This window comes from Macaca mulatta, chromosome 15, assembly GCF_049350105.2.
Source record: "Macaca mulatta isolate MMU2019108-1 chromosome 15, T2T-MMU8v2.0, whole genome shotgun sequence".
Lineage (NCBI taxonomy): Eukaryota > Metazoa > Chordata > Mammalia > Primates > Cercopithecidae > Macaca > Macaca mulatta.
This window is the reverse complement of record NC_133420.1, coordinates 71,685,893-71,713,724: the sequence shown is the minus strand read 5'-3', so window position 1 is coordinate 71,713,724 and position 27,832 is coordinate 71,685,893. Positions and strand designations below refer to the sequence as shown.

The 27,832-nt window shown below is 36.0% G+C and overlaps 1 protein-coding gene across 2 annotated transcripts; it reads right to left on the bottom strand.

The window, feature by feature from the left end:
- Positions 1-326: 326 nt before the first annotated feature.
- Positions 327-27,832, bottom strand: C9orf72 (C9orf72-SMCR8 complex subunit). 2 transcript variants are annotated; one of them, XM_015117391.3, is made up of 11 exons: positions 27,444-27,832; positions 20,726-21,213; positions 19,585-19,644; positions 16,448-16,543; positions 15,645-15,709; positions 14,282-14,354; positions 12,523-12,639; positions 10,539-10,774; positions 4,672-4,729; positions 2,332-2,441; positions 327-2,201 (listed from the first exon to the last, which is right to left on the bottom strand). In XM_015117391.3, the coding sequence occupies exons 2-11, from the start codon at positions 21,167-21,169 to the stop codon at positions 2,165-2,167; spliced, it is 1,296 nt and encodes a 431-aa protein (XP_014972877.1). In that variant the 5' UTR covers positions 21,170-21,213; positions 27,444-27,832; the 3' UTR covers positions 327-2,164.

The following is a 27,832-nucleotide window of genomic DNA, read 5'->3' as shown; positions in this document are numbered from 1 at the left end:
GTATTAGATACCTGGGATGAATAACTTCAGTTTAGGTTATATTAATATTATAATAATAGGAATTTTGAAAACAATTTATCTAAATAGTATTTTACATTTGAAATATTAATATATAATTTGAAAAATCAAAATGAAATCCAGAGAGTTAAGCAGAAAGCTTTTTTTAACATAGATTACATTATAAAGGTTCTTTAAATATTTTTTCTTTGAAAAGACAAAATTAATTTTAAAAAAAGTTTATATCCAGCATGACTGTCAGCTGAACAGAAGCTAATCGGTCTTCAAATATCATAGTATTTTCTTCTGAACAAACAACTGAAAGAGGCAAAATTTCAAATATATTTTATTCAAAATTCTCCATCTAGGAGAAAAGATATATAACAATGTTTACACATGCTTTAATAACTTATTTCACTGTACAACTTACATTCTATATAACAGTACAATAAACCAGCCCAAGAAAATAACCAGTTAGCACTTAAATAAGAATCTATCATGTAAAAAACATAGTATGGGACACTACGAGATAGTATTTATATATTTTTTAAATGACTGAGCTACAGTACAACAGTCATCTAGTTCAGGGGTTGTCTAAAAAATCAAGCTGCCACATCTTTCTGATTAATGATGGGAAAGCTATTATGACCTTTCACATTAGAACATATCATTTTGTTGTGTAAATTTGGTGGCTGGGGGACAGAAGGGCTCTATTACCTTTATTCCTTTCTTATAAATATATTTTCCCTTTTATGTTACTTCCAGTTTTAAATAAAATATTTGTGTTTGTGTACACTACAATGTCAATATTGTGTCAGAATTATATTAATCAGTTATTTTACAGCCAGCAAAATGGTCCAAACGCATTAAGGAAACAAAAGAAACAGACCACTTAGCTCTGCCAAAGTAGCACCTAGAAAAATAGCACTTCAGTAAAATTTCTCCTGCTATTCCTTATAGCCTATTGCAGGCAAATGGCAACAACTTCAAAAACATGGGCAGAAATGTAAGAAGGAAGTACTCAAGGAACTATTTTCTGTTCCTGAAAAAAAAGATCTTATTAGTTAATATATTCTCTAATGCATTTTATAATCTCAGAGTTACAATGATTGCCAAAGCAGGTACATGGTAAGACTCTGCAAGAAGAAAACAAGATGAAAACGACTGACCAGTGAAATCTGAACTTCTTCCAAGTAATTCGATTTTCCAAGGAAAAAAAAGGCACAGGAGGTGCACATTTCAATTTGGCTCAAAAATAATGAAAATTAATTTAAAAAGTTGGCAACAACTACTAAAACATAAAATACAATTTCCTTTTACAGAGCTCAACTATATAGAACATCAACAATAGCAACAACAATAAAACAAACAAAACATCCTAACTGTGGTTCACCATGAGCAGGGACTATAGAGAACTATCAGACATTTCTACAGACTGAATCCCGAGGGCTAAATCCACAAAGCAGGATCTAATAATCAATTCCAATTAAACATCTGCTTGATCAATTCTCTTTCTAAAGCTTATCCTATGTTGAAGCTCACTTTCTTTCTGTGGAACTGAAATCATTTAAAGGCTCTAATTTTCAGTTGATTGCAGAAGTATTACAGTAATTCCACACACCAAAGAATGCCAAAAGATAGAAAGTCAACTAATATCTGTAAAAGCGAACTCGGATTTCACCTTAATACATGTAAACCATGAATCATATATTTCAAAAAAACAGCAGTTGTGGTCAAGTTTATATCCTATTATTATATATTTAAAAGACAGCAATAATACCTATTATATTGTAAACATAGGTCTGTATCCCAAAAGCATAAATCTAGGAAAAGAGACATCCAATGTAATGATGCACCTGACATCCCCTCACAGACTCTTGTGAGAACTGTAGTGTAACTTACTTAACTGCAATTGCCGAGCAGAGCTCTGGAGTATGATCCAGGGGAATGTTTCCCCACACCACCGAGCTACTTTAGCAGCGATCACGATTGTGATGGAATAGGCTTATTAAGTTACACATTTAAAAAGTCATTAGAACATCTCGTTCTTGTACACTAGTGTAGAAAGGTCTTCCAAAGATAAAAGAGTGTAGGCCTGGTTTAATTTTCTCAGCCAGAGCCATTATTATGTTAAGATCGCCCTCTGCTGTTAAATCAAGGTCTATCTTCAGGTTCCGAAGAGATTTAAAGGGCTTTTTTCCCTTCTGCCTGAAAGTAATGGAAAAAAGAAAAAAAAAAAAAAAAAGCAAAAATTATGATACAGAAAATGTACAAAGGAAATAAAACAAAAAACAACGTACAAAGGTTTTTCCTCCATGTAGGAGTTGTACTCACGTATCATCTTCTATATATTTTATTAGTGTCAAGGCTTTTCTGTGAAGGACAAGTAGAAACTGTGCAAGGAAAGTACTCCTGAGAGATAAGCCAGGTTTCAGCTGAAAGACCTGCAGGGAGAGGAACCATTTCAATACATAATTTGCTCACATTCTACTTGTACAGCAATGTTTCTAGGACAGTGTTAACAGTGCTTGGCAGACAATACACACTAAACATCTCCTTAACCATTTCCACTGATGCCCCCTAGTAGGAGTGTGGTATAGAAGCACTGGGTGTAGGAACAATCTGACTTCTTTTTTTTTTTTTTTTTTTGATATGGAGTCTAGCTCTGTCACCAAGCTGAAGTGCAGTGGTGTGATCTTGACTCACTGCAACCTCCACCTCCTGGGTTCAAGCGATTCTCCTGCCTCAGCCTCCCAAGTAGCTGGGATTACAGGCACGTGCTGTCACGCCCAGCTAATTTTTGTATACTTAGTAGAGATGGGGTTTCACCATGTTGGCAGGATGGTCTCGATCTCCTGACCTCGTGATCCACCCACCTCAGCCTCCCAAAGTGCTAGGATTACAGGCATAAGCCACCATGTCCGGCCAATCTGATAGTTTTTTGAAGTTTTCTGATTTATCTTTAAAAATGCACTCAATGGCCGGGCGCGGTGGCTCAAGCCTGTAATCCCAGCACTTTGGGAGGCCGAGACGGGCGGATCACGAGGTCAGGAGATCGAGACCATCCTGGCTAACATGGTGAAACGCCGTCTCTACTAAAACATACAAAAAATTAGCTGGGCGAGGTGGCGGGCGCCTGTAGTCCCAGCTACGCGGGAGGCTGAGCCAGGAGAATGGCGTGAACCTGGGAGGCGGAGCTTGCAGTGAGCTGAGATCCGGCCACTGCACTCTAGCCTGGGTGACAAAGCAAGACTCCGTCTCAAAAAAAAAAAAAAAACCTCATATGTAAGCTATTTCATATTTCTTAACTTCTTCTGCCCAAATCTTCAAATAACATTGAAGCTTCTAGAAGATGAGCCCATGGTTTTGAGACATTCATATATCTGTACTTTTGCAAGGGGTGGAGTGGGTGGGTAAGAGTAGAATGTGTGCATGTGATGAGGTGGACAGTGGGAGGGATTTTCAGTTTGAGAAATTCCATGCCTACGAATTTTCCTTGAACTTTGCAATATGTCACAGACCACATAGATCTCAATCCAAAATTTCTAGTAAACATAAGGATCTCATTATTTCAAAGCTTTATCTATGACACAGTTTCCTGGCCTGATCCCCAGAATGTTATTATAACAAAACTGTAATATATTAAGAAATAAGTTCCATATAATCTACAATTTCCTTCAACTGTGTAATTAAGTAGATATTTTTTAAAAGAATGAAACAATAAAGATGTTATCATTTAAATGAGTACATGATGTTTCAAAAATATTTTTGACTCAATTCAGGCAAATAAACAACCTCCCTTTCTCAAAAAAAAAAAAAAAAACTTACTTGAGTTATAGGTTAATGCTTGAATTAAAATGTTTGTTGTTTGAAGTAATCAATGCTGCAGCCTTAATTGTTAATATAGAGGCTCTTCCCCATTAATAAGTCAAAAGGAAAAATCATTTAGACACTTTAGAAAGACTGAACACTACAAAAAGCATCTAATAAAACAGATTAGGACTTAATTCTTAATTCTATCATGTTTTATATATATAAAAAAATAAAAATATATATTATACTCTATTTGTCATATATAGAGTATATGTTATATATTTAACATATATGTATATATGTTAAATATGTAACATATATTTATATATTTTTTAACATATAAACATATATATACTACAGCGCCATAATATATACACACACACACACACACACACACACACATATATACTTGTACTACATATATAGTACAAGCATTGTAGGATATATATATGTATATATTATATCTGTAAAAGCTAACTCAGATTTCACTTTGATACATGTAAACCATGAACTCTATGTTTCAAAAAACAGTAGTTGTGGTCAAGTTTATATCTTATTATTTTATCTGTAAAAGGCAGCAACAATATTTATTATATTGTAAACATAGGTCTGAATTCCCGAAACATAAATCTAGGACAAGAGGCATCCAATGTAATGATGCACCTGACATCCCCTCACAGACTCTTGTGAGAACTGTAGTGTAACTTACTTAACTGCAATTGCTCAGCAGAACTCTGGGGCATGATCCAGGGAAATATATAAATATATATATATAGAGAGAGAGAACAGGCATTGTAAGAGATATTAAAAAAGAAAACATGTCATATCATTCACTCTGACAATCTCAAGTTCAACATTTACCTGATCCAGGAAGGCTTTCACTAGAGTGTCTCTGTGTAAGACATCTTGAAAAATATTCCTGAAGAAAAGAAGAGAATGAAGAAAAAAGTTCAAATGTTGAAATGGCTATATAATGCTACTTTCCACCATCCCTCACTTGAGCCAACATTTTAAGTTCTTATAAATTGGTATTACATAAAAACATATTTGTAAGAATATACATGTATATATTTGGAGATACAAAGCATACATTCATTTATTTACTCAAGGATATATTTACATTTTACTGGTGTTTGTCAGGCTAATAAGTAATTTTTTTCTCTAAGGAATATAAGCAGTCCCCAATAAAGGTATGTATGTACCTATCAATCTATTTTAGTACTCTCATCTTTTAAAAAAAGTAGAGACCCTTAGGCAATTAATAAATAAAACTACCAATTCTTGCCATATCAAAAACAAAACAAAAAAACAAGCCAGCAACAAAAATAAGCACACAACCACCACCATCAAAAACCAAAACAAACCAAAAAATATGAAGAAAAATCTGAGATTAGAGAACACACTCAGATGATTATCCATTGGGGTTGCCTCAACAAGTCCACCACCTATAAGTAACATGAACCAACTATCCAAGAAAGTACTACCTACCTTGGCAATGACCAGAGTGAGATGTAGCAATATAATGGCCACTTAAAATAATGTGTGCCTAACACAGCACCTAGGATATAGTAGGTGCTAAAGCAAACACACAAACAAGACTATTCCCTTCCCAGCCCCCACCTCCCTTTCATCTTTTCTCTTCCATTTTCCCTAGGTTCTACTCAGGCCAGAGTGGTAAGAGAACATTTAATAAGGGAAGGAGGTTTTAACTGAAAGTGGTAGGGATCATCCTATACCTGACCGGAGTGGCAAAAAAAGAGAATGGGGGTGTGTAGAAGCAAACAGGAAGGTAGGTCAAGTTTTCTAATCTTAAGAAATGAGTGTACCACACTACAGAAGAAACAAACAGTAAAGGGGAAACATATCAGCATTTTATCATTATTGACTGGGCACTGATAGTGCCCCTTCTTGGGCTCTGGAAAGAGAATAAGGCTTATATTTAAGTCGAGTGGTCTTATTATACCTGTTCCACTGAATGAATATCTTAGTTATAAGTGAATTAGATAAAGCAAGGTGTTAAAAACAACATTTCCATTTGTTTGTGTCATCTCTGATTTCTTTCAGCAGCGTTTTGTAATTCTCGTAGAGATGTTTCACCTCCCTGGTTAGCTGGATTCCAAGGTATTTTATTCTTTTTGCGGCTATTGTGAACGGGACTGTGTTCCTGATTTCACTCTCACCCTGGAAGCTGTTGGAATACAGACAATGCTAAAACTTTGCTGAAATTTTTAACAGATGTAGGAGCTTCTGGGCAGAAACTATGGGATTTTCTAGGTATAGAATTATACTGCCTGCAAACAGAAATAGTTTGACTTCTTCTCTTCCTATCTGAATGCCTTTTCTTTCTTTCTCTTTCCTGACTGCTCTGGCGAGGACTTCCAGAACTATGCTGAAAAGGAGGGATGAGAGTGTGTATCCTTGTCTTGTTACGGTTCTCAAGGAGAATACTTCCAGCTTTTGCCCATTTGGTAAGATATTGGCTGTGGGTCTGTCATAGATGGTTCTTATTTTTTTGAGGCATATTCCTTCAATGCCTAGTTGGTTTAGGATTATTTTTGTTTTTCTTTTTGAGACAGGGTCTCACTTTATTGCCCAGGTTGGAGTGCAGTGGCACGATCTCAGCTCGCTGCAACCTCTGCCTCCTGGGCTCAAGCAATCCTCCCACCTCAACCTCCTGAGTAGCTGGGACTATAGGTGCATGCCGCCATACTAAGCTTTTTTTTTTTTTTTTTTTTCCTGTAGAGATGGGGTTTCACCATGCTGCCTAGGCTGGTCTTGAACTCCTGGGCTTAAGATATACGTCCGCCTTGGCCTCCCAAAGTGCTGGGATTACAGGTGTGAGTCACTGCACCTGACCTACTGAAGGTTTTTAACATGAAGGATGTTAAATTGTATTGAAAGCCTTTTCTGCACCTATTGAGATAATCTTGTGGTTTTTGTTTTTAGCTCTGTTTATGTGATGAATCACACTTATTGATTTGTGTATGTTGAACCAACCTTGCATCCCAGGGATAAAGCCTACTTAAAGTAGATTAGCTTTTTGATGTACTGCTGGATTTGGTTGCTAGTATTTTGTTGAGGATTTTTGCATCTATATTCATCAAGGATATTGGCCTGAAGTTTTCTTTTTTCTGTTGTATCTCTGCCAGGTTTTGGTATCAGAAGGAAGCCGGTCTCATTAGGGAAGAGTTCCTCCTCCTCAATTTTTTGGAACAGATTGAGTAGGAATAATACTGGTTTTTCTTTATACATCAGGTATAAAGAGATGACACAAACACATGGAAAAACATTCCATGTTCATAGATAGGAAGAATCAATATTGTTAAAATGGCCATTTGCCCAAAGCAATCTACAGATTCAACGCTATTCCTCTAAACTATCAATGACATTCTTCACAAAACTAGAAAAAACTATTTTAAAATTAATATGGAACCAAAAAGGAGCCCAAATAGCCAAAGCAATCCTAAGCAAAAAGAACAAAGCTGGAGGCATCACATTAGCCGACCTTATACTAAAAGGCTATAGGAACCTTAACAGCAGGGTACTGGTATAAAAACAGACAGACCAGTGGAGAATAGAGAGCCAAGAAATAAAGCCACATAGCACCTACAACCATCAGATCTTCAACAAAATTGACAAAAACAAGCAATGGGGAAAGGACTCCGTATTCAATAAATGGTGCTGGGATAATTGTTAGCCATAGGAATTAGAGTGAAACTGGACCCCTTCCTTAATCAACTCAAGACGGATTAAAGACATAAACGTAAAATCTAAAATTGTAAAAACCCTGGAAGACAAACTAGGAAATACCATTCTGGACATAGGCCCTGGCACAGATTTTATGATGAAGACGCCAAAAGCAACTGCAACAAAAACAAACACAAATGAGACCTAATGAGCTCCTGCCCGGCAAAAGAAACTATCAACAGAGTAAAAAGACAACCTACACAAGGGGAGAAAAATATCTGCAAACCACGCATCTGACAAAGGGATATCCAGAATCTGGAAGGAACTTTAATTAACAAGCAAAAACAAACAACCCCATTACAAACTGGGCAAAGGACATTAACATTTTTCAAAAGAATATATACACACAGCTAAAAAGCATACGAAAAAATGCTCAATATCACTAATCATTAGAGAATTGCAAATCAATTCTCTAGGAATGCCTATTATTGAAAAGTAAAAAAATAACATGTTGGCAAGGTTGTGGAGAAAAGGGAACACTTATACACTGCTGGTGGGACTGTAAATTAGTTTAGCTATTGTGAAAAGCAGTTTGAAGATTTCACAAATAACTTACAATAGAACTACCATTCACCCTAGCAACCCCATTATTCTGTATATACTTAAAGGAATACAAATTGTTCCACCATAAAGACACATGCATGTGTATATGTTCATCACAGCGCTATTCATGATAGCAAAGACAGAGAATCAACCTAAATGTCTATCAATGGTAGACTGGATAAAGAAAACATGATACATATACACCATGGAATACTATGCAGCCATAAAAAACAGATGGAGCTAGAGGCCATTATCCTGAGTGAACTAATCCAGGAACAGAAAACCAAATACCGCATGTTCTCACTTCTAAGTAGGAGCTAAACATTGAGTACACATGGACACAAAGAAGGAAACAGCAACACCAAGGCCTACTCGAGGGTGAAAGAAGGGTGGGAGAAGGGTAAGGATCAAAAAACTACCTATTGGGTACTACCCTTATTACCTGGGTACACCAAACCCTCACGACACGCAATTTACCTGTATAACAAACCTGCACATGTACACATGAACCTAAAATAAAAGTTAAAAAAAAAATTTCCAGTGACCAATTTTTCATGTTTTGGCAGTGACTGGAATTATTTTAAAAAGTTAAAATTAAAAATGACAAACATAATTAACATGTAAAAACACACACTGGAAAGTAAAATGAGTCTGTGACAACAGACTTAACAACACACAATCTAGTGGCTAAAAATACTATTTTTTGAACAATTTTATGTTTAGAAAATTTAGAAAATTTAGAGCTGGATGCAAAATTTAAAAATTCAGGATATTACTTTGTCATGATCAGCAAAATGAGAATAGCTGTTTAATTATAGTTTGTCAATCAGCAAAACAAACATAGCTGGCTAAAAATGATTAAGAAATGTTAAAATACACATACCTCCTCTAAAACACAAAACAAAAATACTAAATGGTTGCAAACTCATTCTGCAGTTCACTAAATTTCCTCAAAAAAGCTCCCAAGCAACCAATCAAAAAAGGGAAAAAATACTAAGCACTTTAGGAAAAAGGAAAATGTTTCAAGGCACAGATTAATTAGAAAACTTCTACATGTCTATCAAAATTTACCAATATGTAAAAACTTACTGACATGGAATTTCAGTTTGACCAATTCATTTTCTAAAACAATTCCCCCACTACTTTCTCAAGAACCAATAAAAACTCTGGAGAACTCGGAAAAAATGGGTCCTATATTAAGTCATCTTTCTGCACCTTGAGATATATAAGGCTGGGGGTCCCTTGAACAAGATGTTACTATTCAACGCTTTTGGTTAACATTTAGTGTGTAATTACTGGTGCTCCACATGTCTGTTGCCTAAACTCAAACTTATTCTGTAGAGACACAGGTCAGGGTTGTTTGCCCCAATTTTTCTATCACCTTACACACTTATACCTGGGTTATTACAGTTAACACTTACTGTTGTTACCTTCTATATGCCAAACATTATTCCAAGCACTTTTTTTTTTAACAAGACAGAGTCTCATTGTCCCGCAGGCTGGAGTACACTGGCACATCATAACTCCATGTAACCTCAAACTCCTGGGCTCAAGAGATCCTCCTGCCTCAGCTTTCTGAATAGCTAGGATTATAGGCACACAGAAACACATTCAACTAATTCCTTTTTATTTTTTGTAGAGATGGGGTTTCACTATGTTGCCCAGGCTGGTCTGGAACTTCTGGCCTCAAGTGATCTGCCTGCCTTGGAATCCCAAAGCTCTGTTCTTATAGGCATGAGCTACTGTGCCTTTTTTCAACTAATAAAAGAGAACCACAGAAGTATACTATAATTCTTTTCCTGATTTCAGAACATCATTTAAGTGTTTACTTAGGGTTTTAGGATTATAGATTTATCATCATCCTTTTTTTTCTTTTCAAGTTGGGCCCATGCTCAATTAATTATCATTACTTTTCCTTTTGAATTTCCTGATCAGACTGTTTTTCTTAAATACGAAGTGAGTAACAATATAAAATGCAAAGTAAAAGAATGCTCTATTAATATATTTTACCAGTTTTGTTGTATTTTATATTCATATGTCAAGAAAAAAAAGACTTAGAATTACTTCTCTGGTTTTGTTAGTAAGTCCATTCAGTAACTTATACAATAGACTATATGCAATGTAGGGGCTGCAGCTGTGTGGTTAGCCACTATTAAGCCCAGTACCTAGAACAGTGCTTAGGAGCTCAATATATATTTATTAAACAAATAGTTAAATATTCACTTTAAGGGTTAATCTTACCTATTTTAGGGTAAACACAATCGTATGGAAAAAGAAGAACATTTAAGAAAAAAATGCTTGATTAAATGTTTCTTCAAGCATAATTCTGCTAGTAATATTTCTTTCTTTTTGAATGCAACTTCTGTTTTGTTTTTATTCATAAAAGACACAGTTTCATATTGCTTGACTACAGTACCAGCAGGCAGAGCATTACGTACAAATCAGGAGTAAAGCTTTCGTCAGTGTAGATGATCGTATCCTGAGCCATGTCTTCTTCTGAAGTGGCTCTCCAGAAGGCTGTCAGCTCGGACCTCATGTATCTACGCTGATTATAAATATGTTCATGACAGGGTGGCATCTGCTTCACAGTATTGACATCCACATCTATGTGTGTGGTGGGATATGGAGCATACATGACTTGCCGGAAAGGCAGCACAAAGCTTCCAGTTGAATCCTGTCAAAATAAAAGGAAAATATACTGTCTTACATGCCAAACGATATAATTGTTTTTCAATTTTTAAAAAATGGTCTTTGATTTAGCAAATCCATCTCTAAAAATTTATCCTAAGAAATTATTCATGAGTGTGTTCAAGTTTTAGTGACAGAAGTGTTCAGTATAGCATTGGTTTTAATGGCAAAACATCAGAATAACCTGAGCATCCAAAGAAAGTGGTTAAGTAAATAAAAATGAATTCATTATTTAGCATCTAAAGATGAAGTTGTTGAAGTTTGTGTTGATATGCAAAAAGGCTTAGAATCTGCTGTGAAAAAAGCAGATTAGAATATGCAGAGATGATCCAGTGGGGGTGGGAGTCTTAAAGAAAATACATGCAAAAGGGAAAAAAAGACTAGAAAGAGATATGCCAAATATTAACAGTGGGTATTCACTGGATTTGAAATTACAAGTGTCTTTTAATTTCTTAATTATTCTATGCATTTCAATGAACACGTATTTTTATAAATAACAAATTTACTTCTTTCCTAATCAGTTGGGGGAGCCAGTTACCAGGTCATAATAACCTACTGCATATGAGGTACTGTGCCATATGCTGTGAACAGAACAGAAGAAAGAGGCTATTTCCATTTTTTCACTATTATAATGCTGTGATAATCATCTTTGTATAATGTCAAAGGTATTTTCCAGAAAACTATATAATTTGTATTTGCATGGAGAACTATTAAATATTTTTTCATTAGATCATAGTTTTGAAATTTCCTCTACACATCTGGTATAGGTCCCTTTCAGAGCTAAAATTATATAATTAAATGAGAGGGTGCTGAGGAAACAAAAGTATTAAGCACTTTATAATGCCTTAACAGGAGAAGTTCTAATTTACAGATTTGTATAACTCAAATAGAAACTGTGTTTCCTTTAACTAGTTTCTATATTTAAATACTATCATTCTGAGTTCATAGCAGCACATTATTGAAATTGCACAAAAGCCTAATATAACTTTTATTTGCAACAATTTTTAAATTTTTTAAATTTCATTTTGCTGTGGCTACATCCTCAAGAAAGTAGTCACTATGAGACAATCACATAACCATTAGGAAAGCTATTTCTTCACGTCTTGGGACTATAATTAAAACAACAATAATAGATCCAACAAGGTGAACAACTTTCTTCCCTTTAATTATTGTAAATAATTGCTAATTTACATTTCTCTGTTTTGCTCCTTGAACAGTAGACTCAAATGAAAGAAAACTCTAAGTTTTTTCTAATATATATTATATATAGAAATACATATATTATATATAGGAATATATATTTAGGAATATATATATATTTTAGTACACATACATAGTAACTGCTTAAATCCTATATGCTTCTTAAAGATGTTTTAAAATTTTTTTCAATAAAATTCAAATCTATTTAGTTAAAAAGAAATGATCTTATTTTAGATGTGCAACCTGATTTAAGCATATGTTTTAAAAAAAAAAAAAAAAAACAACACCTGATGCTAGACATGTAGGTACAGGGACCCACCTGGAAAACAAAGGGTATTCTATGGTGTTACACTGATGATACTAACTATAAATCCATAAGACATATAGTCTATGCGCAGAACTGTGCAAAGGAAGTCAGTCACTGGGCATGTCAATATGAGATACATTAAATGCTAATATTTAATATTTGTCTACAAAGAGTCTCAAAAATGATTTTAGAAAATTGGTTTCCCTTGTGATAAGTAGAAACTATACCTTTAGCAGGCCCTGTACAAAGAGCCCTGACTCATATTTAAATGATGATTCTGCTTCACATAACCTGGAGCATTTTCTCTCTGCTGCAGTCAGAAAAAGGCATAATGTTCTGACTATCTACAAAAGAAAAGATTTTAGCATTAAAATACAAAGTTTTAAAAAGACCACTGATCTGCTTATGAAAGATATCTGACATTTTAATTGTTATTATCAATAAAACATATCCTAAGCAATAAGTATTCTTTAGTCACCTGGAACCTATGGGATATAACAGTTGTTGCTTAAAATAGGGATTCTGTGGTCAAATAAATTTAGAAAATGCTTGGTAAATTTACTGTATGGCATCTCAAAACCTTTAACATTTGGGTACATACTGTGACTCTTTAGGTGAATTATATAATATGCAGACTTTCTCAGACTTATTTGACCATGGAACCTTTATAACTTCTGTTTAGTGGGTCTACATGTGAAATTCATTGTAAGAAACATCAAAGAATGTCCAGATCCTCCAATAAGAAGATAATTAATTATTAAATTTGATTTAAAATAAGGAGGTCATTGGGTGGGGTTTAGAAATCTAATAATATTCGACCTACAGCTCTATTAGTAAAAATAAAAAGGCATGTCACTATCTTGAAATTCAAACCATATTCAGAGTTATTATGTTAAAGCAGTGGTTTTCAATCTAGAGCAGTGGCAACTTCTTTCTCAAATTAAAACAAGATAAAAGGTAAGCTACTCTGCCTCAAGAGGATGGAGGATAGGAAAAATGTTAAAAACAAAAACAAAAGCAAAACCAAAAACCCAACTATGGAGCCTTTCTCCCTTCATAAAGCAGCTCAGCAGTCACTCTGTGGAACCTACGGCTTTGGAGGTCACAGACGGGAAGCCACTTGTTCGAGGTAACAGAAGTAGTAAGATCACTAGTCCGTAGACGCAATATAATGACAGAGGAATACTAAGCTCTCATAAATGGTTATATGAGAAATATAATTTTGATAAATTAAGGCTCATGTAAATATACAAAGTAGCTAGTTACAGAAAAAATAAATTATGAATATCTTTGTAAAGTAAATAATCATTTCCAACATATTTCCTATGTAAAACTTCTTTTAAAAAATTAGGTTTGCTAGAATTGAAAGATACATGTACTTATCTCTGAACTGTTTTTAACTAATGGTCAGTGAAGAAAAGTGCAAAATCCTTTAGTTTATTAGCTAATGCTTGGAAATGTAACTGTTCATTAATCCTTTATTAACTCAAGTAGCACTGAAGGAAAGGGTCAGAAACATTACTGAATAAAGTATAATCATCAATGACCACTTAATCCCAATAGCTCCCAAGAAGGGATAGATTTAGAAGGAAAGCCAAGACAATGAAATCAAGATGAATAAACAAATAACATTTCTTCAGAACTAGTACCGAAAGTACATGACTACCTTCAGATTTGTTAAAGATTACATTGGGAAATAGAAGAATAGTGTTTTTTTAAATACCTGATTTTAATATATTCTCAAAACCATTTATACACATCTGACACTGGTATTTACAAGTTATCAAAATAAACTGATAAATGACTCCTATTCACTTTATTTCAAACTCACTGTTGCCACAAGTTGTCTCAGCAATTCGATGAGATTACATTGCCTCCTTATACTATTAGATCATTTTAATTGCAACCTACCATTTAAATGACAATCCATGATATATCATCAGTCTTAAAGAGTCAAATCATTTGCTAGATTATAAAATAAACTACCTTATTTACTTTCTCTGCACTGCTACCTACTACAACGGAACAGCCACAGGTTTGCAAGTGTGAGCTGATGGCACTGTAAGTTAAAGAAAACAGATTAAAAACATTGCCTATAAAACAATTTAACAAACTAAAAACAAAAAATAGTAGGTGAGCTCTTCAAAAAACTCAGAAGAGCTTTGCATGATAAACACCGAAGATATAAGCATAATGTTATCTTTTATTTGTATAGAACCCTACATTTGCTAGAGACCTTTCACAGAAATTTTCTTATTGAGCCTTAAAACAGCCCAATTAGTTTGTAAAATATCATTTAATTAATGTATTTATTTATTGAAATACCATCATTTTATAGCTGAAGAAATTGACATGTAGAGAGATTAAGTGATTTACTTAAAGTCAAATGGGATTTAAAATGATGTTTGAAAGGCTGACACTGAACAGATACAGGACTAAAGTGCTTCTGATTCAAGTCATTAAGGCTCTTAGGTTAAACACATTCATGCCTCTGATACTCCATCATGAGCCTAAAGGAAAAGACTGTGGACATAAAAGTGAATACTTTATCCTTTTACTTCTCTTTTTTAAAAAATAAAATTTCATGATAATCTGCAACTGTGAAGAAACATTAAAATAGAATATAAGATAATACATGTAAAGCACTTAGTATAGGAACTAACATGTAGGCACTGAACAAATATTGGCTATTTCTGTTAACCTTTTCCTTAGAAGAAATGTAAATAGAAAATGTTAGCTATTATTAAGTGTTCTTATGTTCCAGGCACTGTTCTAAGTGCTTTATATTATTTATCTTACTCAATGCTTATAACAACTCTATACATTAGGTACTATTATTATTATTGCCATTTTACAGATGAGGAAATAGGTGTATAGAGAATTCAGGGACCTTGCCCACAGGTACACAGCATTAACCCAGGGAGTCTGGTTTAAGGGCACAAACTCTTAAGTACTAAACTCCACTGCTGGATGGAAAAAGATCAGTATAAATATGAATTTTTTTTTCTAGGCCTAAATAACTTAAGTTCATCTACAGTACAACTTAATTTGAAAGGGTTCTTTTAGCTTTAATGAGAAGTAAAACAAGAAACCAGAATCAAGCAAGGGGCCATGATTTCTTGTCTGGGAACTATGGAAACTCAGTTTCTTTAAATAGCAAATGGAATAACATCAAATATATTATAGAAATATAACGAATGAAAAATAACACAAATTTAAGCAACAATTCAAATATGCAATGTTGTCCCTAGAACAATCTAAGTAGACAGTCTGTTATTTTCTTCCTTCCAAATCTTGTCATAGGTGAACATATGCTTCATCCAGGTTTTATGAAAAGAAAAATTCTTACTTGAGAAGAAAGCCTTCATGACAACTGTCACCAATATCATCATCATTGAGTACTGTATCAGCTATCTAAAATGCATCAAAAAAATAAAAAAATTAGTCTGGCTATAACATAGTGTTGAAAAAACACTTTTAATATACAAGTTTTCTGAAGTCTGGATTCAATATAACACACTGCCTTCATTTCTGAGAATCAAGACTCCCCATAAAACAATCTGTGCACTACCATCAGCTTTCAGAAGAACAAATGTGAAAGCTGGTCAATCAGGTTGTGTAAACAATTTTCACAAGAACAACTTCCTCTTCTGAGCTGTCAGACAGGAGACTAACCTAAATGACAATAAAACAACAAGAATAGTGTCCTAAAGATATCTCTTAACACTCATAGTGTGTGATTCAAAACATCCTCAACAAATGATTAAGGAAACTAAATTTGTGACTATAAGTCAACTTCCATTAATGGTTACTGCTTTGGCACACAGTTTTGTTTCAAAAGGTACTGCATTAAATATTAATTGCTCCTATAAGAGCTGGGATCCTCCCACTTTTAGGAATTATAAAAGTAGTGAAATAAACAAAATAAATTTAGTTTTGTCATCACTGATCAAAAATGCCTCTGTTATGCCATAAAATCCAGGATTTTGTGTGTGCTTATCTGTTCAAGTGGCTAATACTGCATGTGGATAGTACGTACGACGAAGTGCTTAGTATTAAAATTAGAATATTAATAATATACATAATAATAATATAACCCCCAAAAACTGATAAAGGGTATAATTGCTCTCATTTAAAAATATAAAAACTTACATCTATTTCTTCAGGAACACTGTGTGATTTCATAGATGAAAGCAGTTCCATTACAGGAATCACTTCTCCAGTAAGCATTGGAATAATACTCTGACCCTGCACAATAAAGTAACATGAAGTGAAGAAAATCACATAATGAATATGAGAGAAGCTGGGCAATAAAAAATAAAAATAACAGCAAACAATAACATTCTTTGATGAAAATACTTTGTAATTTGTTCAAACACAGTATCAAACAAGTCTACTACTTGTCTAAAGGATTTATACGCAATCCAAAGCTCACTTTTATTCTTTTTTTTTTTTTTTTTTTTTTTTTGAGACGGAGTTTTGCTCTTGTTGCCCAGGCTGGAGTGCAATGGTGTGATTTCAGCTTACTGCAACCTCTGCCTCTCGGGTTCGAGTGACTCTCCTGTCTCAGTCTTCCAAGTAGCTGGGACTATAGGGGCTGCCACCATGCCCAGCTAATTTTTGTATTTGTAGTAGAGACAGGGTTTTGCCATTTGGCCAGGCTGGTGTCGAATTCCTGACCTCAGGTGATCCGCCTGCCTCGGCCTTCCAAAGTGCTGGGATTACAGGCATGAGCCACCATGCCTGGGCCTAAAGCTCACTTTTATTCTTTAGAGAGTATGGAATCACTGGTTTCTCATTTATTGTTATATGCAATAATTAAGTCATCATACCTCTTTTAGAAAAGATCTCCTTTAAAATTTATTCGAGATAAAAACATTTGTTAATTAAAAGTCATCAATATGTTTCATATTTAAAAACGAGGAAAATCAAGCACAAAAAGACTTTGAAATCCTTACCAAATAGGTAAGGAAAACCTGAATCAATACCCAGCCCCCCGATTCATAAGAGTATAATCTACCCAAATGCAAATCAAAATCAGCACATATAGTTTAAGAATATTTTAAAACAGAAAAGTTCCCTTTAGACCTATTTCAAGATAATACCACTACTTATTACACCTTGAAATTGTAATTTTGAAATTGGTAGTTTATAGAATCAAACTGAAAATTCAGTATAACACATCACAAATGTAAAGTGTCTCAAATATGGGTGGTCCCTCATTTATTCACTACCACCACCAGTCTCATCAGTTTTGTGATCAACTTGGGTAAGTCAACTTTTTGAGATATAAACGAAATTGTCAAATGTCTATGAATTTTTAGCTAAACATATTTTTAAAATCATACATTAAGATGAATTCAATAGTAGTTGTTTTTCCTCACTTATTTTATGAAATGATTTTATTCAATGTCTTCATATGAAATGATTTTATTCAAAGTCTTCATATGCATCTTTAAGGTAGAATGTCTGTCAGACCCAGGGCCATTTCTGGAGTAACTTTAACCAGTTTTTCAGAGCCTCGTATTACTAAGTTGCTTGAGAATTTAAATGTGATGCTACCTCTGGAAGTTCTATCCTAAACCATATGCATATTTGCAAAATGCTGAAAGTTTTATTTTAAAAAAATCATGCTTTAGTAACCTCCACAACTAACTATTCACTGTTTTCAGTTTTTAAAGTAATAATTATCATGCCTGTTTACAATTATGATTAACACATTCAATCTAACAAGAATAATGACTAGATCCGTGCTAAATTTCCTTCCCTGTGAAGCAATTTTATCAGATGACAGCTACAACTGAAGTTGTTTCAGACTCATGCATCATCCCCAAACAGTATTGTTCAAAATAAAGTCGTTGTGAGATTTGCAAGAACTCAATCAAAAGGCAACTCCTCCTTTTCACGAAGAAGAATCTTGGGGGAAAAAAAAAATTCCTACAGGGCTAAATACAGAAGAGGCTCTAAAAGAAAAAGAAAATCTCTCAAGTTTCTATTCCTCCTTGTACTTCTCAAACTTGAACTTCTCAGCAGTAGGATAACATTTTTAAGAAGAGTACTTAAAAGAGAGACCAAAATTCATTAATAGTAGTCAACTTAAGTAAACGTTTCTGGTTTCAAAAAATAAAATCCCAGTAAAAGCAGAATTTTACTTGGTTTTAAGTTTCCTCATCTTGAGATAAGTCTACTTAATTAGTTTACTAATAACCAGTGGGTTAGAGGGTGGTGAAAGTTACCCCTTTCCTGGGGACCCTGCTTATTGACCAGCAAATAAAGACTGGCATTCTTTGGGTAAAGGGAAATCTTTTCTTGTTGAGTCAGACCTTTACACAGAATAACTGTCTCTGGACTGGAAAGCTATCTACAAAAGTACAAACACAACAATTTGGTAAAGGAGATCACGGCATAGGGTTCTGCATTATGGCCATATATTTTAACACTTTTTTTTAAAATTACTTTTTAAAGTATCATCTGTCTCACTCATGTTAAAAAGAACCAGAGGAAAGCAAAACAGCCATGTTTAAAATATCGGAGTTTTACAAGGAGCAATGAGGGTCACCCTCAAGAGGAAATGGAAGTAAAAGTGAAGAACCCTTTCTTCACTGGAGATTCCCCTTCAAAAGAACTTCTCTGCTTCACACTGAAATAGTCTGTACTTAATTTCTGCAGGGGAAGCCACGCCTGTGTAACCATGCTTCTCAAACTCTAGTGTCTGTTCCTCAGGGGCACTCAAAGCCAAAGTATAAACATGGCACATTTTCCTAGAGGAGAGGGTAAGAAATATCACTGACAAATTTTAATATTAAAATAGTTATATCATGGAATAAAATGTAAATTGCATGAGTCTTAAAGATACAACACAAGACTTAAAAGAAATATTGTTTGGACATGGGCCTATACCCCAGATACCTTAGGGGTACATATGCTCTCCTCCTGTTACAGCTACTTCTAGAAAAAAGTTCGAGAAGTAGTACCTTAAAGAACATATCACAGACAATTTTTAAATTTTTTACTAGTAACAAGTTATCCAAAATTTATTCTGTTCAAACAGAAAAAAAAAGGGAGCAAATATTAATTTGTAGATGCAATTACTATTTTCCTTTGTTTACTGATTTAACTCTTCAGGTCTAAGATATGGAAATCTTCCTCTAGTTTATTCTGTACACCTCCATAAAAGCTCCATTAAGGCTTACTCTGTATGTCCCCAAGGCCTTCACAAATGTAGCCATCAACTTTACACAGATACATGCCATGAGAATAATATTTGACAGTATGCAATCTGCATATACCTGATCTTCCATTCTCTCTGTGCCTTCTAAGATAATCTTCTGGACATTTTCTTGTCTTTCCTGAGCAAGAAAGAATTTATTTAAAAAAACAACCCACAACATTTTGATACTTATTTTTCAATAGACATGTTCTTGTGTAGTAATTTAGTTCACAAGAAAAATACTTTCTACTTTAGGGAAAAAACGGGGGCAGGGGCAGGAAATTAACCCAACGAATGTATGTTCTTATAAACAACACAAAATAAAATCAAAACACCCTTTATTCTGCAGGGAAAAAAAAGATAACTTCACAGAAAATAGTCAATGTAACATCTGCATAGTTTCAAAAAGGAAAAGAATGACTTGCACTTTTCAAATTAAACATTATGATGTTTAAAAGATTCTCCTGATTTTAAGAGTTTCATAATGTGAGAAAAAAGGAAGTAAGCCTGCAAACATAGTAAAAAATTATTCTTTTAAAAGATATTATTTTTCCTTACTATTGGGCAAAAGCCTTTTAAAATTGGTAATGCTTAATGGACTTCCAGGTTAGTATCAAACTGGAACACAGGAAGGAGAACTTAATGTGTTCTTTAGATATGCCAAAACTATACTGAAATGTAAATATCATTATATATTGAACTATAGGACTTCGGGGAAAACAATAATTTCTGTAAAATTAAAAGGAATTCTCTTGGGAACCATGCGGTTCAACCTCCTCATTTTATGAACCTGGGAACTTGGCAAAGAGGTTAAAGAGACCAAAGGCTACATAACCAACAGCTTATGAAACTATTTTTTTGAACTGTTATACTTACACATAGTAGTAAGCGAAAGACAGGATTGTGCAATGAAAGGGAAACAAAAGGTATTAGAGTCAAAGGCTCCCAAGAAGAATCCAGGATCTAAAAGTTTCTGCATTTGTTTAAGCTTTAGCTTTTCATCTGTAATGTGGAGCTACCATTTCCTACCTTCCACAGTTAATATGAAGATGACAGGCATCAGACCAGATGTATTTGTATCTAACAGGATAAATGCAAAATAAATAATATCTATTGTTTGATGTTCACTGCATATAATTTAAAAATAAGATTTATATGTATCAGAAAATAAGCTTTCAAAAGATAGGTTAACATGATTAATAAGCTGAAAAATCACTTACCTTATGCATCCATATTCTTCCTTTCCGGATTATATGTGTTAATCTATCAACACACACTCTATGAAGTGGGAGGTAGAAACTAAGTTCTGTCTGTGGAAGTATAATTGATAGTCCGTATGTGCTGCGATCCCCATTCCAGTTTCCATCAAAGATTAATGAAACAATAATCACTCCCTTTTCAGACAAGACAAAAAACTTTACATCTATAGCACCACTCTCTGCATTTCGAAGGATTTCTCCATTTAGAGTGTGGTTGGCAAGAAAAGTTATTTCTCCATCACTGAGAAGTACCTGTTCTGTCTTTGGAGCCCAAATGTGCCTTACTCTAGGACCAAGAATATTGTCCCAGTAAGCAAAAGTAGCTGCTAATAAAGGTGATTCACCACTTAAAGCAATCTCTGTCTTGGCAACAGCTGGAGATGGCGGTGGGCAAAGAGTCGACATCACTGCATTCCAACTGTCACATTATCCAAATGCTCCTGAGATATCTAAACAATGACATATAAAACCAATGATTAGGTTCAGCAATTTAAAGATATCCATCAAAACCCCAAATGATTCAGACATACTTGGTTTGTCCTCTTAAGTCAAAGATGCGGAAGCCTGTTATCTCCTATCAGGATAAAGACATTCAACTAGCACAGTAGGTGCACATTAAATGTTTGTTGATATGATCATTTTATGACACATAGTAACTTGTTACTTATATTCAGGGCATACATTAAGAAATTCAAAGAAATAGTGAACTGAAAAAATGGCTTCTTTACACTGATATTAAATGTTACATACTAAAGCTCATAGAATAGACCCGCAGTATTCCCAAATCTCCAGTCCATGTGCAAGTCTAGTATGACTGGAGATTTGGCCCCTAACCCACAGCAACTAAAAAGGAGAAAACCAGGAAGGGAAAGGCTCAGCTAGAGACTGACACTTGTGGGTTGAATTGTGTCCCTGCAAAAGATATGCTCAATTCCTAACCCTTGGTATATGTGAATGTGACCTTATTTAGAAATAGGTGTAATCGTGTTAAAATGGGGTCATACTGGATTAGAGTGGGGCCTAATCCAGTAACTTCTGTGTTTATAAGGAGAGAGATCTGGAGACACAGAGACAAGGGGTAGACATCCATGTGAAGACAAAAGGCAGATACTGGACTGCTGAAACTACGAAGCAAGAAAGGAACGCTCAGGATTGCTGGTAACCACCAGAAGCCAAGAAGAGGCAAGGAAAGAGTCTTCTCTCTTTTGAGGATCATGCCCCATCAACACTTCCATTTCGGACTTCTAGCTTCTAGAATTGTGAGAGAATAAATTGCTGTTGTTTAAAGCCACTCAGTTTGTGGTGCTTTGTTACAGTAATCTTAGAAAAGTAATACAACACCTAACAACAGAAATACTTTAAAGCTGCTAAAAGGTTAAAAAAAAAAAAAAAAAAAAAAGACATCGAAATACCACAAGTCTGGAGCCATAACAAAAAGTGGGCAAACAGTCCTGTATCCTCAGTGAACTCTCTGGGTATGAGAATACTAAAGCCCAATCCTGATGTTTAAAATGACATTGAAATATCAAGACAAAGATAAATATATTTAATATGCTAGTCAAGAAACCAATACAGCATTTTACCATTGCAAAGAGAGTTCTCCACTAAATGGCTAGAATTTAAAAGCTTTAGTTATTTAGAACACATAGAAAACAGAAGGGCTAAATAGGGCCTGTCCAAGCCTTTGAATTTAATAAGAAAACAGACATGATGAGAAGAGCATAAAAGCTCACATCCAAGACAGAACCAAGGGCTCTTGTCCCCTTGCTCCACTTGTACATCTTAATCCACATAAACATATCACTCTAAAAAGGTACATCCTATGTGATATTAATGTAAAACAAATCATTCTTGCAAATACAGTTACGTACCATGTAACATTTCAGTCAATGGTGGACTGCATATATGATGGTGGTCCCATTAGATTACAATGGACCTGAAAATATGCTATCGCCTTAGTGACACTGTAACCATCACAAGGTCTTAGTACAATTTTTCAAGTCATTTAAAGTATAGCACATACAATTATTACAGTATACAACACTTGATAATAAACTACTATGTTGCTGGTTTATGTATTCACTAGACTCTACCTTTTATTGTTATTTTAGAGTGTACTCCTTCTACTTATTTTTTTTTTTTAAGTTAAATGTAAAACAGCCTCAGGCAGGTCCTTCAGGAGGTATTCAACAGAAAGCACTGTTATCATAGCAGGTGACAGCTACATGTGTGTTATTCCCCCTAAAAACGTTCCAGTGGGACAAGATGTGGAGGTGGAAGGCAGTGAGGTGGAAGGGAGTGAAACTGATGATCCTAATCCTGTCTATGCCTAGGTGAAAGTGTGTGTGTTTTAGTTTTTAACAAAAACGACTAACAAGTAAAAAAAAAAAAAGTTAAAAATAGGAAAAAGCTTCTAGAATAAGGATATAAAGAAAAAATATTTTTGTATAGCTATGCGTGTTTGTGTTTCAAGCTAAGTATTTTAAAAGTTAAAAAATTAAAAAGTTTACAAAGTTAAAAAGTTATAGTAGGTTCACATTAATTTTTTATTGAAGGAAAACTGTAAAGATAAATTTGGTGTAGCTTAAGCATACTGTGTTTATAAAGTCTACAGTGTGTACAGTAATGTTCTAGGCCTTCACATTCATTCACCACTTACTTACTGACTCACCCAGAGCAACTTCTAGTCCTGCAAGCTCCATTCACGGTAAGTGGCCTATACAGGTGTATCATTATTTTTTATACCATACTTTAACTGTACCTTTTCTATGTTTGGATATATTTAGATAAATAAATACCACTGTGTTACAACTGTCTATAGTATTCAGTACAGTAACAGCTGTACAGATTTGTAGCCTAGGAGCAATAGACTATACCATATGGCCTACGTACGTAAAGGCTGTACTATATAGGTTTATGTAAGTATACTCTATGATGTTTGCATAATGACAAAATCGCCTAATGATGCATTCCTAAGCAATGTGTGACTGTACTATAATTGAAGACTTATATCTAAGACTGACAGTAAAAAGAATTACATTTTCATCTAAGCAGATCTAAAACTGTGAAATCTATCATAATAGCAATACAAAGCAGCTAATAGGCAAATTATGATATGCCTATCTTTGCCATATGATTGCTTTGGGAGCTAACATTTGATCTGTAAATGTATGACAAAGTAAACAATTTTACTTAAATAATTTTATCCACATCTTGCCAAGAGTGTTCAGTCTGATGGAAAGCACTGACTTCTATTTATAGAGCATTAGATGAGTGCTTTTATCACATTATGAGTAGGCATACAGAGCCTGGCAAAACAGTTAACTCTAAGTACGTACAGAAATGGTTGAACACAAAGACAGTTTTAACACGTGTATTTTTAATTTCAAAAATTCATTTAGGAAATATTTACTTTTAAATATGTTATATCAATTTAATAGTCTTAGGAGACAGCACTGGATATAAGCAGTACAGCTTGTTTAAAATATCCACTGTTTTTAATACAATTTAAGCAATCAGTTTACAATGATCAAATACAGGAATGTAATCTGAATTGAAATGGTAATGACACTACTGCTGTCATAACGAACAACAGCAAACTGGAGGCCAACATAATGAATTAAGTTAACACACAACCATACAATTATACTGTAAACATATTTTTCTTTCATTCTTTTAGGTTAAAAAGGTAGGTAATCATAAAGGCAATATCACAACTCTAATATTTCATCATCAAACTGAAAATAAAAGTATTTCCTAAAACAGAACTGAGCCCTGAAGCAAAATCTCGTTGAATTACAGGGAAAATTTTTACCACGTGGTGAAAATTGAACTATTATAGACTGCTAGTTACACTCTCACTCCTAACAGAATAAGAAAAAAAATGGGGCGGGCATGGTGGGTCACGCCTATCATCCCAGCTCTTTGGGAGGCCGAGGCAGGTGGATCATCTGAGGTCAGGAGTTTAAGACCAGCCTAGCCAACATGGTGAAACCCCGCCTCTACTAAAAATACAAAAAATTAGCTAGGTGTGGTGGCGGGCACCTGTAATCCCAGCTACTCAGGAGGCTGAGGCAGGAGAATCACTTGAACCCAGGTGGCGGAGGTTGCAATGGGCTGAGATGGCACAACAGAGGGAGACTCTGTCTCGAAAAAAAAAAGAATAAGAAAGAAAATGAAGAACAAAGATCATACTGAATTGCTTAGTTTTAAATCCTACCAAAAGAAATAGTCTGAGAAATGAAATGTTACAGAGAAGTATAATTAGGAGAGCTGTACAATTATTTTATTAACACTTGAAGTCATTGTCTTTGGTGAGAAAAATCCATACACGCAAATGCAGCTGAAAAAAATCAGCTCAAAACCAATAATTGTTTTATGTACCTATCCTATGTACATGCAGTGCTGGCTACTCCAGAGAGTTACCAAACATTAGCCACAGAGTCTTTTGAGGGAAGCCAAGATTCAAACTGAGTGAGACGGTGGCTTGCTCAGGGTTGCACAGGGTTAATGAGAGGTTTCCCAATACACTTTCTGAAAGTAATCCCATATATGCAGACATGATTACCTTAATTAGCATCGGCTAAAACTGTTAGTAGAGTGCTAAGTTTGAGGTTTTGCTTTTTCTTTAAATGTTTGTTAAAAATCAACTATGTCTTCCTTGATTGGTATTTAGAAAGGTGGTTGGTCCACTGCTATTGTAAGCAAAATTTCTACGATCATAAAGCCCTCACTTCTTGTTTTTTAGAGACAGGGTCTCGTTTTGCCATCCAGGCTGGAGTGCACTGGCAGGATCATAGCTCCCTGTAACTTCAAACTCCTGGGCTCAAAAGACCCTCCTGCCTCAGCCTCCCAAGTAGCTAGGACTACAGGTGCACACCACCGCGCCCGGCTAAGTTTTTGATTTTTTGTAGAGACAGGGTCTAGGCTGCCCAGGTTGGGCTTGAACTCCTGACTTCCAGTGATCCTCTTGCCCCTGCCTCCTAAGGCTCTGGCATTATAGGTGTAAGCCACCTTCTCCAACTTGGCTCTCAATACTTGTAACCATGCAGTTTATTTTCTCCCAGTCCAAAGCCAAGCAGAATCCTAAATCGGTCCACTTTCCACAACAGGAGCTGCCCAGGACCACTTTAAGGACAGTGAACTGCTTACAGCACCAGAAAGTTCACAACACTTTCTCAATCTTAAACATCAGGAAAGACTGGGAGGTGAAGTTCATATCACTATCTGGCCATTTCTCACAGATCCAAGTTTCTCAGACAATAGGTAGGCTAATCTAGTCCTCCTGGGAGCTACCTAATTAACGTAGAATAGAGCCCAAGGGCAGACGTGAACAACAGAAGTCCTCCTTGGTTTACTTTGTTTCTCTGAAAGCAACTTTTGGAGTACCAACATAGCCAAACAAAATATTTTATCAACTTCATAAGTTGCTTGTAATGTTTTCCTGGAGCAGATAAATGCTGCCTTAGTGAACAATCTGGAATGTGGTAACTACTCTCGTTTTTGTTTCAGATGTACTGTCAGCATGAGGCAGTTTCCAACTGATTGAGGGTTTTCCTCAAGTGAAAGGGCTTGGCAAAGGTGGTGATAACAGAGCCCGTGTCAAATGACACCATATTTCAAGTATTCTGACTCCAGGTTATTAATATCCTCTATATGACAGTCTTGCTTCTGTGATATTCACAGATTATGTTAAAAGTTTCCCAAAGTCTGAGAAAAATCATATCTAACAGTATTTTTGATCCTTTGTACAAAGTAGAAGTAATGCCAGAGAGATTGTGTACCCTTGTTGTTAACTGGTGACGCACGGCAACAGTTTGAATAGGAATTTGCCAACTGCCACAACCAGGCAACCACTCTACCAGAGCCTAACAATCTCGATTGCATCTGAAAGGGCCACCCCTCCTGGGAAAGTGCAGGACCTCCCTCCTGTTTCTCAATACAAAGCCTGTGGTGTTCCTCGTGGCCAGACTGATCCAGTGTGGACACAGACATGTAATCTGTGCACTTCTGTCTGCAACTGATTACCATCAGTCAAGTGATACCCAAGTCACAATGGTCACTTCCTTTAAGCAAGTCTGTGTCATCTCGGAGCTGTGAAGCAACCACATCATGTCCCACAGAATAGGGAGTACACCGACTGGCATTGCTGCCCTCATATGCAAGTCATCAGCACTCCTTAGAAGCTTGGGCTAAAATTCTGCAGACGTCTCCACACCCCCATAGCACCCCGCATGATCTCCTCGCCATCAGGGACCGTCTCGGGTTCCCAGAGAACCCAGACTTGGTCCGCAGGAGCCGCTCGCCGCCCGCCCTCCGGCCTTCCCCCGGGCGAGGCCTCTCAGTGCCCGAGGCTCCTTTCTCTCGAGTCTGCAGCGGCAGCGCTCCCAGCAGGTCCCCGGGAAGGAGACAGCTGGGGCAGCGCACTGCGGGCGGGAAAGCGAGGAAGAGGCCAGATTCCCATCCCTCGTCCCTGCGCCGCCGCGAAGCCCGGGGCCCAGATGCAGGCAATTCCACCAGTCGCTAGAGGCTAAAGCCGGACACCCGACTTCGGTCAGAGAAACGAGAGGGAAAGTAAAAATGTGTCGAGCTCTGAGGAGAGCCCCGGCTGCTACCCGCGTCTCTTCCCGGCAACCGGACGCCAAACAGACACCCGCCAGGACGCCGCCTCTTCACTCACCCACTCGCCACCGCCTGCGCCTCTGCTGCCGCCGCCGCCGCCGCCGCGGGCGCAGGGACCGCAACCGCAGCCCCGCCCCCGGCCCGACCCCGCCCCGACCACGCCCAGGGCCCAGCGCCTAGCGCGCGTCTCTTAAGCTCCAGAGCCCGCTACAGGCTGCAGTTGTTTCCCTCTTTGTTTTCTTCTGGTTAATCTTTATCAGGTCTTTTCTTGTTCACCCTCAGCGAGTACTGTGAGAGCAAGTAGAGGGGAGAGGGTAGGAAAAACAAAAACACACACCTCCTAAACCCACACCGGCTCTAGCCAGGCCCCGCCCCCAGAGAGAAGGAACCGGGCAGCAGGGACGGCTGACGCACCAAGCGTCATCTTTTACGTGGGCGGAACTTGTC